Raw genomic sequence first — 20,859 nt, forward strand, 5'->3', positions numbered from 1 at the left:
CCTACTGTGAAGAACATATTATATTCAAATATTCCAATGGAAAGAATTTCAATTCTTACAAAGATAAAAGTATGTCTTACCTATGGTTTCCAACATTTTTTTTTCAAAGTTCAATGTTTTCCTCTATAATGATTAAAAACAGCAACTAAAATTGAACCCTGGAGAGAAAAGAAATAAAATTTTTATGTTTTATCAGAACTTTATATTCCAAAACTATCCTAAAAAGCATTTGATTCAATTATAATTCCTTTGAGTATTAAAATCATATTGATTTAACTTAATACTGTTATCTTTATAGGCAAAAAATAGATATTTTATAACATACTCAAAATGATACAAGCTTTCAATAATACTTGTATAACAAAGAAGATACTAATTTTATTTTAAATAAGATGATAAATGTTTCCAAATAACTTAAGAGGCTCACAATATAGAAAATTGTGATCTCAGATTAATGTATAGATTCTTAACCACAGAATAAGGAGCTTACTTCAGTAAAGAAATCTGAGGGTAACAGTGTTGTTTACAAAAGCTATAATCTTGCCCTGAAATATTCAGAGCCTTTACTGGAGAAATAATAAACACATAGACATTCAAGAAGAATGATGACATAAATCAGTATATTGACCACTGGGAGATAATACATTAAATCACAGATTAAAAACTGGATAAAAAGTATAGTTTTACATGCTTCAAATGTATTTAAAATACCTTCCCATTGACCATAATCATCTTCCCTTTCAAAAAAGAAAAGCTTTTCAATTTCTTCAACACACAAAGATCTCAACCTTTCTCTAACAATACTTAACCAGATTATTTTCATACAGTTCTGCATTGCCTACAGATCTACACTGCACACAAATTTTCAATCTTCCAGTGTCCACATCACTGACCATGTTTATCTGTCCAACAATTCTAACAATTGTCTCCATAGCTATATCTTTGGTTGGCCTCTCAGAAAATCCTAAAGTCATTAAGAAGTCAGTTGATCATTCTTCCAGTGAAGAAAAGGAATTTATAATGTACCAATCATTTCAATTCCATTTTCCTAGAAAACATTCATCCAGAATCTTGTGATAAATGTGATAAAGTATGCAATTTACAGCTCACAGAATACCTCATAACTATAAAATATATATCTAAGATGAATGCTGAGTCCATATTGATAGTCATCAAGAGGCAGAATACAGACAGGTCTTAAAAATAAACTAGCAGTAGTGACAAGGAGGTGATCTCTGCCTGGAAACCAGTGGCACGCGCGCGGGCTGCTGCCAGAGTGGGGACAGCGGGCACCCAAGCCTCGCTCTGAGTCAGCACCATTTGAGGACTGTAGGGTAAGAACCAGCCTCACCAGGAGGTGATCCCTGGGGATTTAGCTCAGCGGCATAAGCTCCTGCCTTACAAGCAAGCAGTTGTGAGTTCGATCCCTGGTACCGATAAAAATGAAAAAGACAAAAAAAAAAAAAAAAAAAAAAAAAGAAACCATATCATTTTCATTGTTTTCTTGGGCTGAGTTTTATTCTTTGTTTTGTTTGATTATGTTAATATGATGGCAGGAGCACCTATTTAAAAGATAGCAAGCCACAGTATGGTAGCTATTTTGGATTTACTATCAGCTTATTTTGAATGCTTTATTGCATTCACTTTTGTTTCTATTGTTTCTGCTCTATTCAGTTCTATTTAATTTTTATGTCTAAAGGTATCTGCAGCTATTTTGAAGACAACAAAAGGCATGGTAACTATTACTGACTTCATAAGGTTTTGAAGATCTGTATCACTTATACTAGTTTATCTTGATTGATTTTATTGTTTTATTTTCCTTTTAACCTCTTTAAAATAAACTAGCAGTATTTTAATTCCTATTTATAAGGATTATAAAGTACCCCATAAAAGAGCATTGTGGTGGACCACGTCCATAATCCCAGCACCCTGGGAAACTGAGGCACGAGCATCAGTCTGGGCAACTGTCTCTAAATAAAAACATTTTTAAAAATAAGGCTGGGAACGTAGCTCATTGTGAAGGCCCTGGCTTCATTCCCCAGTACCACAAAAAATAAATTAAGTTAAATAGTATACTACTAGGTACATTCTTCAATAATTATCTTCTGATAATAAAGGAAAAAAAGTAAGGATACCATAGTATAAGACAGTCTGTTTCTACTAATGTATTTCTAATTAAGTAACTAGGGCATTTATAAAAAACAATGGTCAAGCATGAGCAAGAAAGTAGGACAACCCAATCACTAACTAACTATAAGCCCTCATTAAGTTACCTATCTTTGCTGAATCTAAATCTATTCACAAATGAACAGCATTTATAAAGTATAAAGAAAAAGTTTACAAGTATTAGGAATTGGTATGTACAATAAAGTTTAGTTTCTTCCATTTGTCTAACAAAAGATTAGTTCAGAAAGAGGCAGTATTGAGGGCATAGGGAGAAGTAGTTGATGAATTAGAAGCTCACTGATTTATGAAGAGTGGATAGACTCTAAAGCAGGCAGCTGCCAACACAGAAAAACACTGCTGTCCAAAGTTCACCATTAAGTCAGTATTATACCCCTTTCCAAATAAAACACTTAGGGTTAAAAGATAAAAGCAATTCAGCTGCAAGCCATTTGCAGCATCTCTTAAAAGCACTAACACTGTAGACTTTAGTTATTTTTTAGAAAGTATAGTTTCACTGTTTTTCTCTTATGATCTCATTTTCATAAATAAAAACAGCTTTTGAAAGTTTCCAAGGAAATATATCATATTAATCATGGCAAAGAGATACAAGTTTAAAAAATTGTTCCTATGTATTTTAGAAATCATTGGTAGGCCTGTCCTACAGGTTTAAACAAATCATTTTTAAAATGTAAAATTTTTTAAATCATCAAGAAAACAGTTCTTTATAATAATATTCAAATTACAGTTGAAAATATGTCTGATAGGCTAGGAACGCTCATAGGCAGAGCATTTGCTTAAGTATGGACCAATCCCTGGGTTTGATTCACCACCACCACTGCCACCACCAAAAAAAAAAAAAAAAAAAAAAAGGCTGATGTATTTCAAGGTACTAAATCCACACAAGCATTAACAATGTTCCACTGTTACTCTAGTTCACCAGCTACTAGTCATTCTACTCTTAGCTGTATCACTATTGTGGAAACCATGTACACAGAAGCACAAGAAACATCAATAGTATCTCAATGCATTCTTATCTATTAGGCATATATTACATCATGAGAGCAAGGACCCTGACCATCTTGTATCCCCACAGTATTTTCTAGTGTTTCATATAGCACTCTTCCCATTCTCTAGAAAGACAACAGAGAAAGACCTACACAAGGCCACCAAGTAGTAAGTATAAGAAGCTGGAATTTGAAACAAATCATGCCCAATTTCAAAGACTACCCTTTTCACACTACCTCACAGTTTTCACACAACCTTGTAAAAAAAATTCACATGGTTGAAATATATCCTCAAATTTGAAAAATAAGGTGCAAGACAATGTATAAAGTTGTTACATCTTGTATAAGGGAAAATGTGCAAGTAACAATTAACAGAGATATGTTTATAAAGCATAAGAAGTACACATGTAAATAAAACTAACCAGTATATGTTTATAAAGCATCAGAGGCACATGTTTATAAACTACTTATGCAAGTTTTTTTCAAAGACACCAATAGTGAATAGAATGTGACAGAGCCAGAGAACACTGATATTCACTTCTCATTGTATTCTTTTTACAATGTATCTTATTACAGACTAGTCAGATTCAAAAAAATTGATATTTACATAAATGAGTAACTTTTAATGTGTATCTCCAAGAATATTTGAGTTAAAGTCTCATTGTTCATTTCTCTGAAATTCAAGTTTAATGTGAAATTATTTGTTTTTTACCTGGCAACCTTATTATATATGTATTTGGCTAGAAAAGTAAAATTTAAAAAATCATTTTTAATTTAAGATGTGTGTCCCTCCTGTCATGACAGTTGTCAAATCCTTAATAAACCTCTAAAGGTTGTCCTTTGACTACAGGATTCCCTGAAGACTAGCTGATAACTCTAGTTTCAGGGGATAAAAATCAAACAATATTTGGTGCTACTAAGAAACAAAAACTGACTAAGAAAGCACCTTGCTTCCCAACAAGTTGTACTATATGTAGTATAGAGTCAGTGCTTCAAACAACATAAATCATTTGACTCAATACAGATTTCATAGCAACTAACAAATGAAAATATTTTGCATAAAAATAACTATGTAGAAGAAAATGCCTCAAAGCACATAAAACTTTTTAATACCTTAAAAAAAATTGATGGCAAAATACATTAAAAGAGCTTGCTGCAGTGAGCTGGGGTTTAGCTCAGTGGCACAAGTGCCTATCTGGCAAGCACAAGGTCACAAATTCAATGCCCGGTACAGGAAGAAAAAAAAAAAAAAAAAAAAGCTTGTTGCAATGCTTTGTGGCTTGTCAAAGTTGTCCAGCCTCTGTTATTGCATTTACATTTCGCGTTTATCTTATTTATCACTGCTTCAGCACCACATGAAATTAGCACAAAATAGTGAGATTGCAGTGATTTGCAGAAAGTTTACCTAAATTCAGTTGCTAATGATAGCATATTGATAGGGAGTAAATTGCCTATTCAATTGCTTATGATAGTATATTTACATTTTCAGTCATAATTCAAACTTTTGTGTAACATTACTGATCCATTGCTCCCAAAGCAAAAAGTCAAAAAGTCTCAGTATCCATCATGTAGACACGCAACAGAAAATAATTTTTAACATGTGGTCTTTTTTTAATGTTCTTTTGAACTTCTCAGTTTATTTTTATAGGCTTTAATCAAAAAGCAGTCCTGAACACAGTTTTTATTTTCAAATTCACCATTTTAAATCTCCCTGAATTCCTAAAAGACTGATAGAATTTATCAAACTATTTTATTCTCCAAAATTAAAAAATATTAGGTATCAGGAATATCAACTTTATAACATAATTCAAATGGTGATTGTTTTTAAATTGAGAATATTGCCCTTCCTTTATAAAGCCATAAGGTACTTACCTAAATTGAAAATACAGAGTTAGAAGAGAATTCAAATTCTGTCACTCGATTCAACAAATGCACATAGTACATACATGGACTAGTGGCCAAATTAGATAAATGAAGTTTTCATTCTGGAAACTCAATGTAAATGTATGAAAGAAAAATAAGTATACAGAATTAAAATACAGAAACAAAAAAAGGAACCCTCAATCCAAAATGAGGAGTTAAGGAAAGCTTCCTGGAGTCAGGAATCCCTGCACTGGGTCCTAAACAAGAGTCAGTCAAAGCACCATGTGTAAGAAGGTCCTCCTGCAAAGGCTACTGAGCACTACAGTTTCTTATACCTGCCTGAGGCTGAAGGAGAAGGAAAGGATGAAGTGATAAGGCTGGAAGTGTGCAAGGTCAAATTACCAAGGGAGCTGCAAACATTTTTAAACATTCAGATTCAATTTGCAGTTTATTTTGGCAAGGTGTGTGACATGGCCAGACTCTGTTTTGGAAGTATCATTTTGATAATGGTGTAGAGGTCATAAAAAAATAAGAGAAACTGGAAATAAGGAGACCATATCACAGGCATTTTGAGAAATAGATATGGGAATGAAAAGTAAATGAAAATGGGAGAGATACAAGCAGTTAACAGCTATAAGCAACATGACCTGATAACGTATGGGAGAAGAAGATGACCTTACGATGATTCCCAGATATTCTACACGAATTACAATTAGACAGCAATGCCAGTTCCTGAGAGAGAGAACACTTAAAAAGCAACAACGCTGTGACCATTCTGGAAATGAAGTTCTAGCCTCATTAAGAGTTTGTTTGGCTTTGTAGCACATCATTTTGCTACTGTGGACTAAACTGCATTTCCCCAAAATTCATAGGCTGAAAACTTAACCCCCAATGAACTCATTCTGGAAACAGGGTATTCAGAAGCTATTAAAGAAACTCAAAAGATGAATTCTAATCTCATACAACCAGTTGCTGGGTAGGAAAAAGAGAGATCTCTCTGAACAAGCGCTGAGAAAAGGTGATGACACAGCAATAAGGTGGCCATCTAGATGCCAGGAAAAAGTCCTCACCAGCAGACAAACCTGGCCAGGACATGATTTGGGACTTTCCATCATCCAGATATATGAAAGAATAAATTTCTATTGCTTAAGCCACTCATTCTACAATTAAGTGCCTATGTTTTTTTTTTTTTAAGACAGACTAAGCTAACACAAATTTAAATCAATCCATAACCCCTGCTCCAAGAAATGTTATCACATGCTATGCTATGCCTTCTCCTCCAACCATAATCAAAAGAAAAAAGATTGTGCATCTTACCTGCAGGTAAGGAAGGCCAATATATGTGTTGACATGAAAGGCAGAAGTGTTTCTTGCAAACTTAAGAAATATTAAGAGAATAAGCCAATCACTGGTAAGAGTCAAGAGGATAGACTATAAGAAAAATCAGTTTGCACACATGCAAAGCTGAGTTTTGAAAGAACAAAAACAAGTCAGTAAATCAAGAAAGAAACAGGAGACAATAAGGTGTTCCTTGGGAGAGTTAATGTAGCTTATGAAAGTAAAACACACTAAGTGATCCCTGCCAACCACTATCAAGGTGAATTTCACTTCATCAGAGGTACACTGTATGTTTCATTCAAATATGTCTATTAAAACCTGCTTTAGTATATCAGCTTATCATCTCATCCTAAACAAACCAATCCTCTCCTGTATCCTTAAGAAATGGCATTCCTCCTTTAACTGCTAAATGTGGATATTGTACTTTCAGTAAGACTTTCAGAGTTTACTGGCAGAGAGAATTATATTAGTAACACTGAAATGATTAAGAATCCACAGTGAAAACAGTTACATTGAAAAACAAGCCATAGAAAGCTGATACTTCTCATGAGTGAATAAAATACTGGGATGTGTAGTATTTGGTTTCATAGTTTAAGGCACCGGATCTAAACCTAACAAAATACAAGGCCATCATTGAAACAACTGATAAGTGATAATTACATAAATGAAACATATACACAATATTTCCAAATAATGAATACATTTCTGCTATATAACTCTATTCACAGAGTGATAAAAACACTCACTTAAAAATCCTTGAGAAAAATAAGTTAAATGTGCACATAAAAATTTAAGGTACAATTAAAAGAAGAGAAATAGAAATCATATAAGTTATAGAACAGGTAAAAAAAGATGAAACAGAAAACACTCAAGAAATCTAAACAAGATTAAGGAAAAAGAATAAAATAAGCATAATAAGCAAGAAATAAGAGGAATGAAATAAATCTAAATATTTATATTCACAATAAACATGAAAAGATTAAGACCCAAAAGTACCTGTGGAAAAATAGCTTTACAATACAGATTTCAAAAATAAAATTGAGACAATAATTTTTATATAATTCACCTGTATCTTAAATATAAGAATATATAGTACACATAAAAATGCATATATGAACTTTTGTCATATTCAACAATGAATTAAAAGAGCCCATTCTAAAACCATAGCAATAGTTACTTTCAGACGTGAACACATGAAAGCAGTACATTCAAATCAAAGCTAAAGGGAAGACAACTTTCTCAGTTTTTTTTAGGAAATTATATTTTATAGTGTTTTGAAGTCTACAAATGCGGTGTGATGGTTTGCACTGTAACCCCATTTACTGAGGAGGCTAAACCAAGAGGATTGCGAGTTTGAGGCCATGTAAGCAACTCAGTGAGACCTCATTCTCAAAAATTCTTAAAAGTGAAGGGGATGTAGCCCAGCAACAAAATGCCTGCTTGGTATGGGCAAGGCCCTAGGTTCAAGGGTCTTCACTGCAAGATATAACGAATACCTTGAAAAACCAATTGGTTCAAAATATTTACGGATAAAATGATATACATCTGAGGTTTGCTTCAAAAGACGGGAATGGACAAAGAGAGCAGAGAAGAAACAACACTGGCTGTGAACCAATGGCCACTGAACTGATAGAAATGCGAACATATTTCCTCAGAATTTAATATCTCGTAAAGACTCCCCTGTTTTTCAGTTTTACTCTTAAAAACAAAGCTTTATTCTGATTTTCTGATGGCTACTCAATTTCTAGTTTTCTGAAGCTGTTTTAGATGAGAGCTTCAAAAGCAGGGCTTGTGACTCAGGACTGGCCAACTCCACGTCAGAGAGCAGCAGGGCAGGAAAGGATGAATGACTGCTGCTGGTCTGCTACAACCCGCACCAACATACCACCTTTGGTAACTAGCAGTGAGCCCAAGAAAGTACCTAAGTTCAAGGTTTTCCATTAAAAGAAATTCACTTTTCTTCCTCACATGAATTCAAGTGACAATTCAATATAATGAGCAGTCGTAACAGATGTAATAGAATAGTCCAGTGATTCACAATTATATGCATAAATCAAAATAAATTTCACATAATTTAAGCAAGTTTTGCAGAAAATAGTATTATCTGATTACTTTCTGAGACGTTACCTAATGGGAGAAAAAAATTTAACTACATATATAGGATATAGAAAATGAAGTCTTCTACTTATAGGTGTACTTACACAACAAATGATAACAACCATGTTCATTCAATTTGATTTGGTTTTGAAGGTTCCTTTTTGTTTTTAAGATGGCTAGCCTAAAGTAAAGTGCTTTCGAAATATATTTATTTCAGGTTCTCAAAAGTACACAGATGTTAATCTTACAATAAATATTTTATACAAGTCATACCAAGTGCCACAATTACATTTTTAAATATTTTGTGCTATTTTTAATTAAGTTCCTTTATTTACTACTTTATTCTCTAACATAAAGTTGATTTTAGAGATGAAAGGAGCCTCAAAAACTGGGCAAGCTAAAACTAAGGAGAATTACATCAATCAGTGAAGTCTGAGATGACAACCCTGACTGGCTATTACTCAACTCTTTAACATATTTTTTAACTTTCTTATTTAAAACATATATTAGATGAATCAATTTTGTTTATAATGCACTGCATCATATTTGTTTCTGTTCCCCTCCATCTTCATCTGCATTTTTAAGAGTCTAAGATACATATTAAAACTATGAATTCCAATGCTTTCTGATTACTCAGTTTTACATACTGTCCATCCATAATTTCTCTTTTAATATATTCCTAAAAGATAGATCCCCTTTCCCCAAATTGCTAACTCACACCAAACACAGTAACTCAGGGGAAAGATAAAATGCCTCTTAGACTTAAGATTTAGCTTCTTTTGTTCTCTCATTCACTAGTTAAACTCAAAAGAATTCAAGTTGTTGGGCAGCTTGTGTTAGGCACTACATTTTCAGGGTTGAGAGCCAACATACAGCGTGCCAGGCATATTTCTTAGAAACAGGTGCAGGAATTACTCTAAGGGCTGCTCTTCCTGGTGAATGACAGGTCAGTGCCAGGATCCAGAGGCAGCAGGCTGCTCGAAAGGCACTCACTCCATCCCAATTTGGGGAGGAACCTGAAACACCCAGGATTAACTCAGAATTCTCTGAGGTATAATTCCTATGATTGCAACAAATTCTCCAGAGAGATTGCTTCATGTTTTTGCCTTCTGCCCTTTTGCCTGCCTGAAATAAAACAATTCTCTAAGGATCCTGGGAAGACTATGCCCTTGGTGCTTACAAAATGCATGGATCCTGAAAGCACCCCGTGGGATCCAGGTCGCAGCTGGTCGTGTTAGCACTTATTAACGTAGGAAGAGGGGACAGAAGATGCGTGTCACTCCCTGTCTACTCAAGGGCAGGGTTTCCACTGAGTTGATAAGATCTCAGTGATGATACTGGGGCACAACACCACATGGCTTTGCCAGTTGTAACCAAGTGATTTCTCAGAGAAAAGCCCTCAAGAGTAGTGAATAGACACAAATCTTCCAATATAGACAAAACTGTAACTGGTAGGTGGAAAAGTAGACCAGAATATTAACCATGTTAAGTTTAGCTTATTCCTCATCTACTACTTCAAGTTTACACTGTTTCTCTAAGATCACTTTCTAGGGCTTTCCCTCAAACCCTTAAAATGATGCTATTTTTACCGCTTTCCTATTATTATTCCCAGCTGTATGTCCCATTCTGGAATCTTCTCTACAAAAATCATGAAGTGTATCATCTATCATATCACCTACTCAGGTATCAATGCACTATAAATACTAAACCTAATGAAGTATTTTTAATCCTTACTCATCAATCATAGCTTTCTAAATTCCGTTTCTGACTTCCATGATTTCCCTTTGTTGTAAATAGAAAAGAATCAAGATACAATTTACAAACTTTACACAAAAAAGGGCAGGCTCAAATTTCTGATCACGGAGGAAATCAGCATATAAGAGTAACAAATATGGTTGCTTTCTCTCTAACATGCTTGCAATGACCAGCTTGGTTTCCACTAGATGGGTTCCAGCTCTGTGCAGAAACCCACCAAATGTGTGCTGGGACCCATCACATCCCCATTCTCAGCACATTCCCCACAGTACAGAATTGCTGCCCGCAAACTCAGATATCAGAAGAAAGCAAATTTCTTTTACAATTATCAAGGTTTAATTATTGGAAGATACTTTTTAAAATCCAAGTTTTTATTATTTCAAATACATACTTTGCTAACTCTAGATTTGGTAGATGTGGAAATAGAAGACACAATAGATGGTTAATATTTTCAGTGTCACCTAATCAAACATTTTATTTAGCATGTATATTTCTACAGTTATTATTATAAGAGGTCTAAAAGCCTATATCATACACCAATGACTATCTGAACAGTTTTAGTAAAAAAGCAATTTCATTAACCTACAAAGGATTTGAGGACAGAGGAAAAAGGAAGAAGGAATTAGGAAGGGAGACAGATTAAAACCTTACTCAAATCAGATTGGATGTCTATCCTGACTAGATTCACTATGCAACAAACTGTCCATAGCATTTTTCTGATTACAAAAAGCAACTTTATTTCTCAGGCACAAATCCACCATCAAATACTCTTTTTGAGGAGCAGAACTTTTCAAATACATACGTATGACTTGGATGCCTAAAATGTAGGCTTGGTAAAATACTACAAAATTTAATAATTTCATATTTGGTGCTCCTAAAATGCTACTCAGAATAATAAAATTATACTTAAGAATTAGTTGATATTGCATCTACTAATAATGGTTCTTCTTGAGAACAAAAGTTTCCATCAATGAATGCTTACACACCAAATTTGAATCATTTTTATTGTTTTAAACAGAACTATTTATGAAATATCTTTTTTCTTACGGAAAATATATGTGTTTGCACATAAATATTTCAACATTCCCATAATCTGATAAAACAGAGGCTCATAAAGATACTGTTTTTCTCTAAACCCATTAAGCTTATAAGTAATAGAGCTAACATTTAAACCCAACCCAAGACCAAGCAGTATCAAAGGCAAGCCTCTTTGCACTAAATCACAGCTCTGGGCTCTACTAATAACAACGAAGAAAGAAAACTGTTATTTACCTTCACATTAAGTAGCCCAAAGCAGCTGTGCGTTCAGCTTTTTCAAGTTATTTTATAAAGTTCCCTTGAAAAACCAGTATCATTTTACTAGCTGTGAGATCACTGGTAAACTGCCTAACTTCTCCAGCTACTTTTTTCTTTTTTGTAATGTGGGCAGTGACAATAACATATGGTTGGAAGGAACAGATATATAAAAGCCATTTGCTAGTATTATTTTGTGTCTATATGCCAATTTCTGTTTTCCTGCTTCCAACTGCTATCAGATTATGTAGGCTTATTAAATCAGTAATTCCTTGATACTAATCAAAATCAATCATTTCTGGAATAAGAACTGCAAACTATCCATGTCTTACCTATATATACTTTTATGATATCCTATTACTAAAACTTTTTTGAACCTAGGTCCTTGTACCACTGAGCTACTTCCTCCACCCTACTTTTATTTATTTATTTATTTTGTTTGGTTTGGTTTTTTTTTTTTTTTTTTTTTGAAATGAGAACTCCTAAATTGCCCAGGGAACCTTGAATTTGTAAACCACTTGCCTCAGCCTCCTAAGGGACTGGGTTTACAGGCATGCACTACCACACCCAATTTGAAAATTTATTTTACACTACTGAGGGTCCTAAAATTACCCTCTATGGTTCTTCAAATAGGAAATAAATCTCAAAATTGAAAACTACAAAATTCAGCTTAGTCATATTCTGACACTTATAAGTTATCTGTCAAAAAAGGTAAATTAAAACAAAGTTTAATGTATGGCAAGGACAGATAAACAAATAAAGAAAAAAAAGAAAGAAATGATGAGGTGAGGAATCTGAAAGGAAGAGGAAACACACAGATCGAAGCAGCAATGAGATGATTTAGAAAGCCCTCAAAAAATTCCTGACCACTCATTACGCCAACAGGAGACAGCCAATGGATATACAGAAAGAATGGAATCAGCATCTCTACCCAAGTAAAATCTGATCTCAAAAAAAGTACTTATTTTTATTTTCTCTCTCACCAACAGCAAAACACAGTAAGAGTCATCAAATCTGACCAGTTTTTCTTAGGACTCAGTTGTCAGAATCCCATAAAATAATGTGAAAGAATTTAGAAATGAAATGTTAGACGCTTTAAACATTGCTATCATTAACAAATTTAATAATAATATTAGCACCAGAGTAGCTAAGCTAGTAGTTTCCTAATTCTGAGAAAATCAATAGCAAAACAGTAATATAGATACTAAGCTAGCTTTATAGAGATATACATATGAAAAAAAGGCCATATTTTTGCAAATCAGGTAAGCACTTACATTTTTCTAGATGTGACACATAGATGGATTTAGCATAATGATACTTTACACAGAATCCTTCCACTCTCCTTCATGTGTGTCTATGTGTATGTGTGTGCATACTACACTAGGGAATAGGCAGGCAAGCATTCTACCAGTGAATTATCACTACCAATCTTCAACTTTTCTTATCTAATTTTATACTTGAAAATTTGTTATTTCTACTTAAGAGGCATATACCGACTATAAATTTCAGGTTCTCATGAAATCTTTACCTGCCTCTATCACTGAAGCATACTGCAAAGAACAAGGAGATCCTAAGTCCTAGTCACTCAACTGAGTGGTAACTGTAAACAGGAACTCCGCAATGTGATGTGCTAGTAACCCAACACCATCACCAGGAGTCACAAAAATTTGGATATGTGACACATGAACCCTTTCTTGAAGGCTGTACAGATTAAGGGGATATGGGGGAAAGCCATTTCTTGGTGAGGAAAAGATATCAGCTAAGGCAATGAAACCATTAAAAATCCAGAATAATTCAGGAGAGTGGGGTTGCAGGCCTCAGTGTGATAAAGAGAGAAGATAGGAAAGCAATGCTATCATGAACTCCTTGAGACTGCTCTGCAAGCCAAGTAGAGCACACAGACTAGAGAGAGATGAGGGCTGAGAAGATTTTAAAATATATTTAAACAGAGTAAATAATTCACAAGACAGAAACTAAGTAATAATACCAAGACCAGATGTTAAACTGTGCTGAAAGATCCCAACATGAAACACTGATGGGCATGATCACGCACACTTGCGATTCCAAATTCTCAGCAAGGATCCTGAGTAAGAGCCTTCCTTGGGCAACTTTGACTTATGGAGGGCCTGTATGAACATTTAAAAGAAAAATTTATAAGGAACTAAAAAAAATTAATTCCCTTTCCACCAAATAAAAGACCCTATCAAAAGCTGGATGAATAGACACACCACAGAAGCACAGGTGTGCAACTAGCATCTCTAGCTATTAGAGACACATAAATTAAAACAACACTAAGATTCCATTTTACCTCACAAACAATGGCCATCAGCAAGAAATTAAATGCTGGAGAAGCTACTGGAGGCAAAATAACCCTTCTACAATTGTTGGTGCGAATGTAAACTAATACAATCACTATGAAAATCGGTATCCTTTCCTAAGTATCTTCCCAAAAGAGTTAAAAGACATTACAGTGATACATGCACATCCATATTTATATTAGCATAATTCATAAATCTTGGAAGCAGTCTATATGTCCATTTATACACTTCTGCTATAAAGAAGAATAAATTTCAGTCATTTGTACAAAAATGGGTGGACCTTAAAAGTATATTAAGTGAAATAAGCCAAACACATAAGTTTAAATTTTGCAGTTTCTCTCATATAAGAAATGCCAAGTATAAATAAAGCTAAAAGCACAATAAAAGAGAGATAAAACGGAGAAAATATGATCTACCACAAATGAGAAGGGGACCAAGGGATGGAAGGAGGAAGGAAGAAAGGCAGGGAAGGGAATATAAAAAATTAAGATGGGTGATATACATGTGCCCATACAATCAAAGCATTCAGGTATCACAAACATGAATAAATAAATAAAATCTGTCATGATCCTCTCTTATTAATCTCTGTACTAAATCAAAACAAATCTGCCTTTAGGTCTTCTGTTACCTGAATATACACACACCACAGAAGATAAAATTTGCTCACAGTAACAAACGCAGTATTTCTCATAATTTGTACTGACAAACTGCTAGAAAGAACTGGGTATTCCTCTGAGAGCAGGATATTACTCTCTAAATCTGCTAAGCTTGTCATTCAGTGGTAGCCTGAATTGCTGAGAATAGACTGAGAAAAATCAGCAAAAGATGACAAAGTATACCTTGCTGGCAGGATTCCACATAGTTCAGATAAGGGAAAACTGCACAAAAACAAATTAATATAAATCTGAATGTGCACTTTAACTATGTCAGATAAACAAGCATGGACCAATTGAAGCTCCTAATTACTATTCACCAACAGATATCATAAAAAAACTGTAGGATTCACTAAGGACATTCAGACAACTGGTATTGTCTATCAAAAACATGCTGAAAGTTCTTATTTTCTTTCAATAAAGATGTTCCTTTGTTTTTTGGCTCATTCACTGCTTACCCACTGTAAACAAGATCATACATGAATTTTTACTTTTGTAACAATCCAGAAGCACATCTCCTTTAAATGATGTTCTGCTGTGCTGTTGTTATTGGTTGCTAAAATTTCAACTGTTATCAGAAAGTAGAAGCATACAGTTAAAATGACACCAGAAAAGTCTGGATGGTTCTAGTTAGTATTTGTTTTCAGAAGTCCTTTTCTTGATTCCGTCTGTCCCTACAGTTTCAATGCATGATCTAGACTGCATTAAGTATGGTAATCATTAGTCACATTTATCCATTAAATACTTGAAGTGTGGCTGGTTTTAAATAAGGTTGCCATCCATGTAAAACACACAATAGATTTTGAATATATTCAGAAAGTAAAATATATTAAATTTTCATTGATTGCATGTTGAAATGATAGTATTTTGGAGAAACTGGATTAAATACAATTTATTGCTTAATTTCATCTGCTTCTGCTTCTTTCCTGTGGCTACTAGACAACTACATAAAGGGCTGCAATTACTGGTTGGGGCTGATCTACAATGTTCTAGATTTCTAGATCAGCCTCTCTCCAATTCTTGATATGTCCAATGATCATCCTTGGCACATATACAGAATAGCAATCATGTGGATTCCCTGGAATCAAATTACTCTTTTGTTATTTAACTCACTATAAGATTAGTATACAAATCTATCAGAAGGGGTGACTGATAAATCTAACAAAAGTGGTAAAATTACTAATATACCAGTAGATGAAGAAAATCGGGCACATGATCTGAAAATAAAGCATTAAGATCAGTACTGAATCAAACTGTGCTGTGCTTAAATCCCACACAAGGTAGGATATAAAATCATGGGATGGAAAAATCTTAATATTCACTGACTTCTTTTTTATTTTACTTAATGATGCAGATTAAGTTGTTTTATTTTAAAATTGTCATCAGTATTTTTTAAAAGTACTGATCACGTGTTTTGAGACATCTAAAATTTAACATTGTAAATATCAAAGGGGCACTTAAATTGTGTTTATCCAAAAGAGGCTTAACTTTTAAGATAACCGAGAAACACTGTCAAATACAAAAGCCTAATCCACAAGTGAATTCAAAAGAAATTAAGAATGTTTCCCCCAAAATGTCACTTTGACATACACATCATTTGAAGCTGAAGGAGTAGCGTACAAAGGAACACTCTCTGCCTTTCCTTTTTTTCCCAAAAGCAGGGCAGAAAAATTACCTTTGCTAATACTGCATAAATTTACCCAAACATAGTAGCACATGTCTGTAATCCCAGCACTGAAGAGGCTGAAGCAGGAGGATTGCTGAAAGTCTGACGCCAGCCTGGATTACATAGCGAGCTGAAGGCCAGCTATGATTACATAGTTAAGACCTTGTGTCAAAAAATATATATTTCATAGATTTCTACTGGTAAAGCTATTTCCTACTCACTGGATGGGTAGTGCATACTACTGTAATACTAGTACTCAGGTGGGTGAGACAGGTGGATCACCACAGACCAATCTGAGCTACACAGTGAGCTCGAGGCGGTCGTACATTACATATTGAGAACTTGTCTCAAAAAGGTGGGGAGAAGGGAGGGATATGGCTCAGCAGCACAGCACCTGCCTGGCAAGTGTGAGGTTGTGAGTTCAATTCCTGGTACCCACAAAAAAGCAAAACCAAACAAACAGAAAAACCTGGGAAAATTAAAAGATGTCCCATATTACGGGGAGAACACTCTTCTTAGTTTCACTCTTACTATGAAAATAGTATATAAACCCCCAGGTCTAATCACCAGGTAGGTATTCACTTCTGCATACCCTCATGCATTTAAATTTAAAACATTAATTAAATTAGTATATTTTCCTGCTTTTAATCTATCTTTCGTGAGTTTACTTGATAGGCCTCAAGTATAGAACCTAAGGGGGTAGAATTTCCTGTCACTCACAAAACCAAAAGAATGAATGCAGTCATTTGTCTTTTTTGCTCCTTGCTTTTCTTGCATTTTTTAATTTTTTCTTTAAAAGAAAAAAAAAAAGAATGAAAGTACAGCAATAGGAAAAATACAAGTGCATTCCACACTATTAAAAACTCCTTAATGGTGCATCCATACCATTGAATATTACTGGGCAATAAACAAGACTAAACTGTGAATATAAACAACATGACCGAATCTCTAGTTACACAGTGAAAAAAGGCACACAAAAAGTTTAATTACGATTCCATTTATTTAAAGCTGTAATGAACGGGAACTAATATACAGTGCAGGGTACAGATCAGTGACTACTTGTAGATAAGTAGATAGGGAGGCAGGAAAGAGTAACAGAGGGCATAAGGAAACTTGGAGTAACAGATAGGTTCACTTGTCCTGACAGAAGAGATCACTTCATCTGGACCAAAATTCAACAAATTGTACACTTCTAACATCTTCATGTGTGGTGTATATCAATATTACTGCAATAATAGTTAAACAGGCTCGGCCTCTTCTTGAGAAAAGGGTGAAGCCTGACATTCTGAGTCTATACCCAACAGATGTTCACTGAATCTAAGGAGCTGGCAAGGAAGCAATAATTCAGGCCCAGGGGCTATCTCTTGTTGTTTTCCTACTTGGGCCACAAAGCAGATCTAAAAACACTTAATGACTTAGCTTGATCTAATACATATGCAGCAAATTGTATTACAGAAAACAGTTGTTCTAACACTGTACTTTTCTACAATGGTGAAGGATGATGACATTTAGTATTCTGAGGAAAATCACGAACTCAACATGGGAAGGAAGGGGAGGATCCTCAGGAAACACTCCAGGCCAAAAGCTGAAAATCAATGTCTAGAGGCTGACTTCATAACTGACTTGTTAAAATGGAATTCCTTTGGGAGACCAGGGGTTAGGAGAGTGGTAAGTTATTCAGTCTTATGGTATTTTGTTACAGCAGCCCCAAAGGACTCAGACATGATTCTTGCAAGGTATAACAGAAGCTGTGCACACCTCGTACAACAAAGAAAGGATTTTTTAAATTGGAGAATCTTTTAATTTTTATGATCCTATTTCATGACTGTACTACGTACGTGATGCCTCATGAGCAGACACTGACAAATTCCCTTGCCAGTTCCCTAAAGCATGGTTCCCTGGGACTGATCTGATTAAATGCCATGAAGTTATCTCAGAATAACTAAGACTTTAACATTTAATTTGAAGCAGAGATAGAGACTTTTAAGAATTTCACTTTCCAGCATGTCTCTGTGTCCTTTGGAAAGCTTTACATAGCTTTGCAAAAGTCTAGAGACGCTGATTCAAATAAATGCTGCTAATGTCAATTCAAAATGTACCAATGTCTAATAATGTCCTATTTATCCCCACTGAAAAAATGATCAATGCTATCTACTGATAAATAGCTATGCCTATTTGCTGTATCTAAATAATTTAAGAATCTCATATTCAAAATATAAAGGTGTTTTTTTTTGGGGGGGAGTCATACACAGATGACAGCATTACAGCAATATTTTTTTGTCTTTTTCTATCCTTATCTATGTGTTCCATATTTTTTAAAGTGTGCTGGTTTTGTGATTAAAAAGTTACTAATAGGTACATTTATATTTTTGATCACAGATAATAAATGAATGTAAAAAATCAAAGTAAATGGTAAACAATCCCATTGTTACTTAAACTAGTTACATAAATTGTTAACAAAACCTAAGGAGGTTCTTCCTTTAGACTGTGTGTGTGTGTGTGTGTGTGTGTGTTTGTGTGTGTGTTTGTGTTTAGCTGACATTTCTAGGTTTCCTTTTTTTTATACATGTTCCTTCTCATTTTTCTCTTGTTCATTTGATTTACAGCATCTTAGACCTGGAGGTCAAGTGGTTTATTAGAAAGTAAACATGAGTATAGCTTTTGGATATACAAGTAAAGCTAAACAGAACATAAAGATTAGATTTGGCTAAAACAAACAAATTCAACCACCAAAGGCAGACAGGAAGACAAAACATGTAAGAATTTCAGTCTCGTTTTACTTTTTAAGTAACTTATCTGGTCAGAATTGGAAGAATGGCTTAACATTCTCTAATTTAACAAATATAATTTCAACACCTACAAGAATCTTTTTTGTTTTATTATACATAAAAACATATTTTTAATCTTTTTTTTTCAAAACAGAGAAAAATCTCCAGGGGAATGGGAGGGGGAGTAGGGAAGATTATACCAAAAGTAATCCTACAAAACACGGATTGGACATGGAGTTTTTAAACCAATGTAATTTAAAGAACACATTTTGTTTTACTCAGATATAAAAACTACTATGTTTCCCCAATAATACCTTTACCAAATTTAACATTTTATAATTTGTTAAAAGATACAAGAAATATTTTAAGTTAGAATACAACTACAATACACTAGACAACTAGAATACAGCTATAAAACCCTAGAAAACGAATGCTCTGTCCATAAAAAGAAAGGGACCCACTAGCATAACTGTCCTGTGAATATGAGACAAAACAAGTGGTGTTAGGCCAAAGATAAAGTGCCCCTTTCCTTAAAAGGGGTAGTTGGTCTTTATTCCCAGGCATCACATTACAATGCTAGACTACCACAAACAGCCTCCTCTTTGACCTCCCTCCCTTATTCTGAACCAGTCCATCTTTTTGGCTTTCACCAGCCTACAGACCAGGTATCTTTAAGAATTCTGTTAAGGATCAGGGGTTTTGCTCAGCAGCGCAAAGTGCCTGCCTGGAAAGTACGTGCAAGGTCAAGAGTTCTAGCCCAGGTACCAAAAAAAAAGAGAATTCCGTTAAGAGCTTGCCTAGTATGCCTGAGGCCCTGGGTTCCACCGCAAACAGTGAAGTAAAGCACACTGCTATGGCCTGACTTGTGTGCCACTCTTCTTCCCAAATTCTTATCAAATCCTAACCCCAAGTATCTCCAAATGTGACTATCTGAAGATAGGGTCTGTAAGGAAATTAGGGTTAAATGAGGTTACTGCGGTGGGCCCTAATCCACAATGACTTTATCTCCATTAGAGGCAGAGATAAGGCCAACAAGCAGGCAACTATGTGACAATACCACCTCCTACATGTCAAGAAGAGAGCCTCTAGGAACAAACCCCAAAAGTTTCTTGTTTTAGACTTCAATTATCCTTATCAGTGAGAAAATACATTTCTGTTGCCTCGCCTCCCTACTCTATGGTACTTTGTTAGGCAACTCCAAGAAACAAAAACCGATTTCAGTACCAGGAAATCGCTGATGTTGTAAGAAATACCTAAAAAGGGGCCGGGGATTTAGCTCAGCGACATAAACACCTGCCTTGCAAGTGTGTGGTTGTGGGTTCGATCCCCGGTACCAAAAAAAAAAAAAAAAAAAAAAAAAAAAAAAGAAATACCTAAAAACTTTGAAAGTGGTTTTGGAACTGGGTAATGTTGGAACCTGGAAAATTTTTCAAATATGTACTGTAAAAGACCACAGTTGCCCTAAGAGGCTATTGATTGGGAAAAGGGGTATTTGTGGTGCTTCAGGTCAGGTCTCAGATAAAAATTAAAAAACTGGAAAAAGAAACCAATAGCCTATGCTTCCTTACTCTCCATCACTTGCCCTTCCTCATTCTCACTCTTCCTCATTCTAAGAAATCCTAACTTCATTTTTGAAAATACAAACTGAAAACTACTCTAGCTGGGCAGGGTGATGTAAACCCTAATCGCAGCACTCAGGAGGCCAAGGCAGGAGGATGGCCAGGAATTCAAGGCCAATTGGATTACACAGTGAATTCAAGGCCAGCCTGAACTACATAACAAGACCCTATGTCTAAACAACAACAACAACAACAACAAAATTAACAAAAAAAAGCCTATCCTACTTCCTGCAGCTCACGCACCACCTCCACTTCCAGCCTCCTCCCCAAGACTACATCTCTTTCTCAGTGTAAAACCACTGATTTAAACTGCATTTCA

At 34.8% G+C, this 20,859-nt stretch overlaps 1 protein-coding gene across 11 annotated transcripts in view; it reads right to left on the reverse strand.

Moving 5' to 3' along the window:
* The window catches only part of Mpdz (multiple PDZ domain crumbs cell polarity complex component), a 175,064-nt gene that overhangs the window by 150,750 nt on the left and 3,455 nt on the right, over positions 1 to 20,859 (reverse strand). For all 11 annotated transcript variants that reach the window (XM_063251208.1, XM_063251212.1, XM_063251204.1 and 8 more), the window contains exon 2: positions 81 to 158. In XM_063251208.1, the coding sequence (XP_063107278.1) occupies positions 81 to 96 (16 nt within the window). In that variant the 5' untranslated portion in view covers positions 97 to 158. The remainder of the gene's footprint in view (positions 1 to 80; positions 159 to 20,859) is intronic.

The sequence above is a fragment of the Cavia porcellus genome, unplaced genomic scaffold, assembly GCF_034190915.1.
Source record: "Cavia porcellus strain 051 isolate PalLab524CR breed Dunkin Hartley unplaced genomic scaffold, mCavPor4.1 scaffold_1, whole genome shotgun sequence".
Taxonomy (NCBI): Eukaryota; Metazoa; Chordata; class Mammalia; order Rodentia; family Caviidae; genus Cavia; species Cavia porcellus.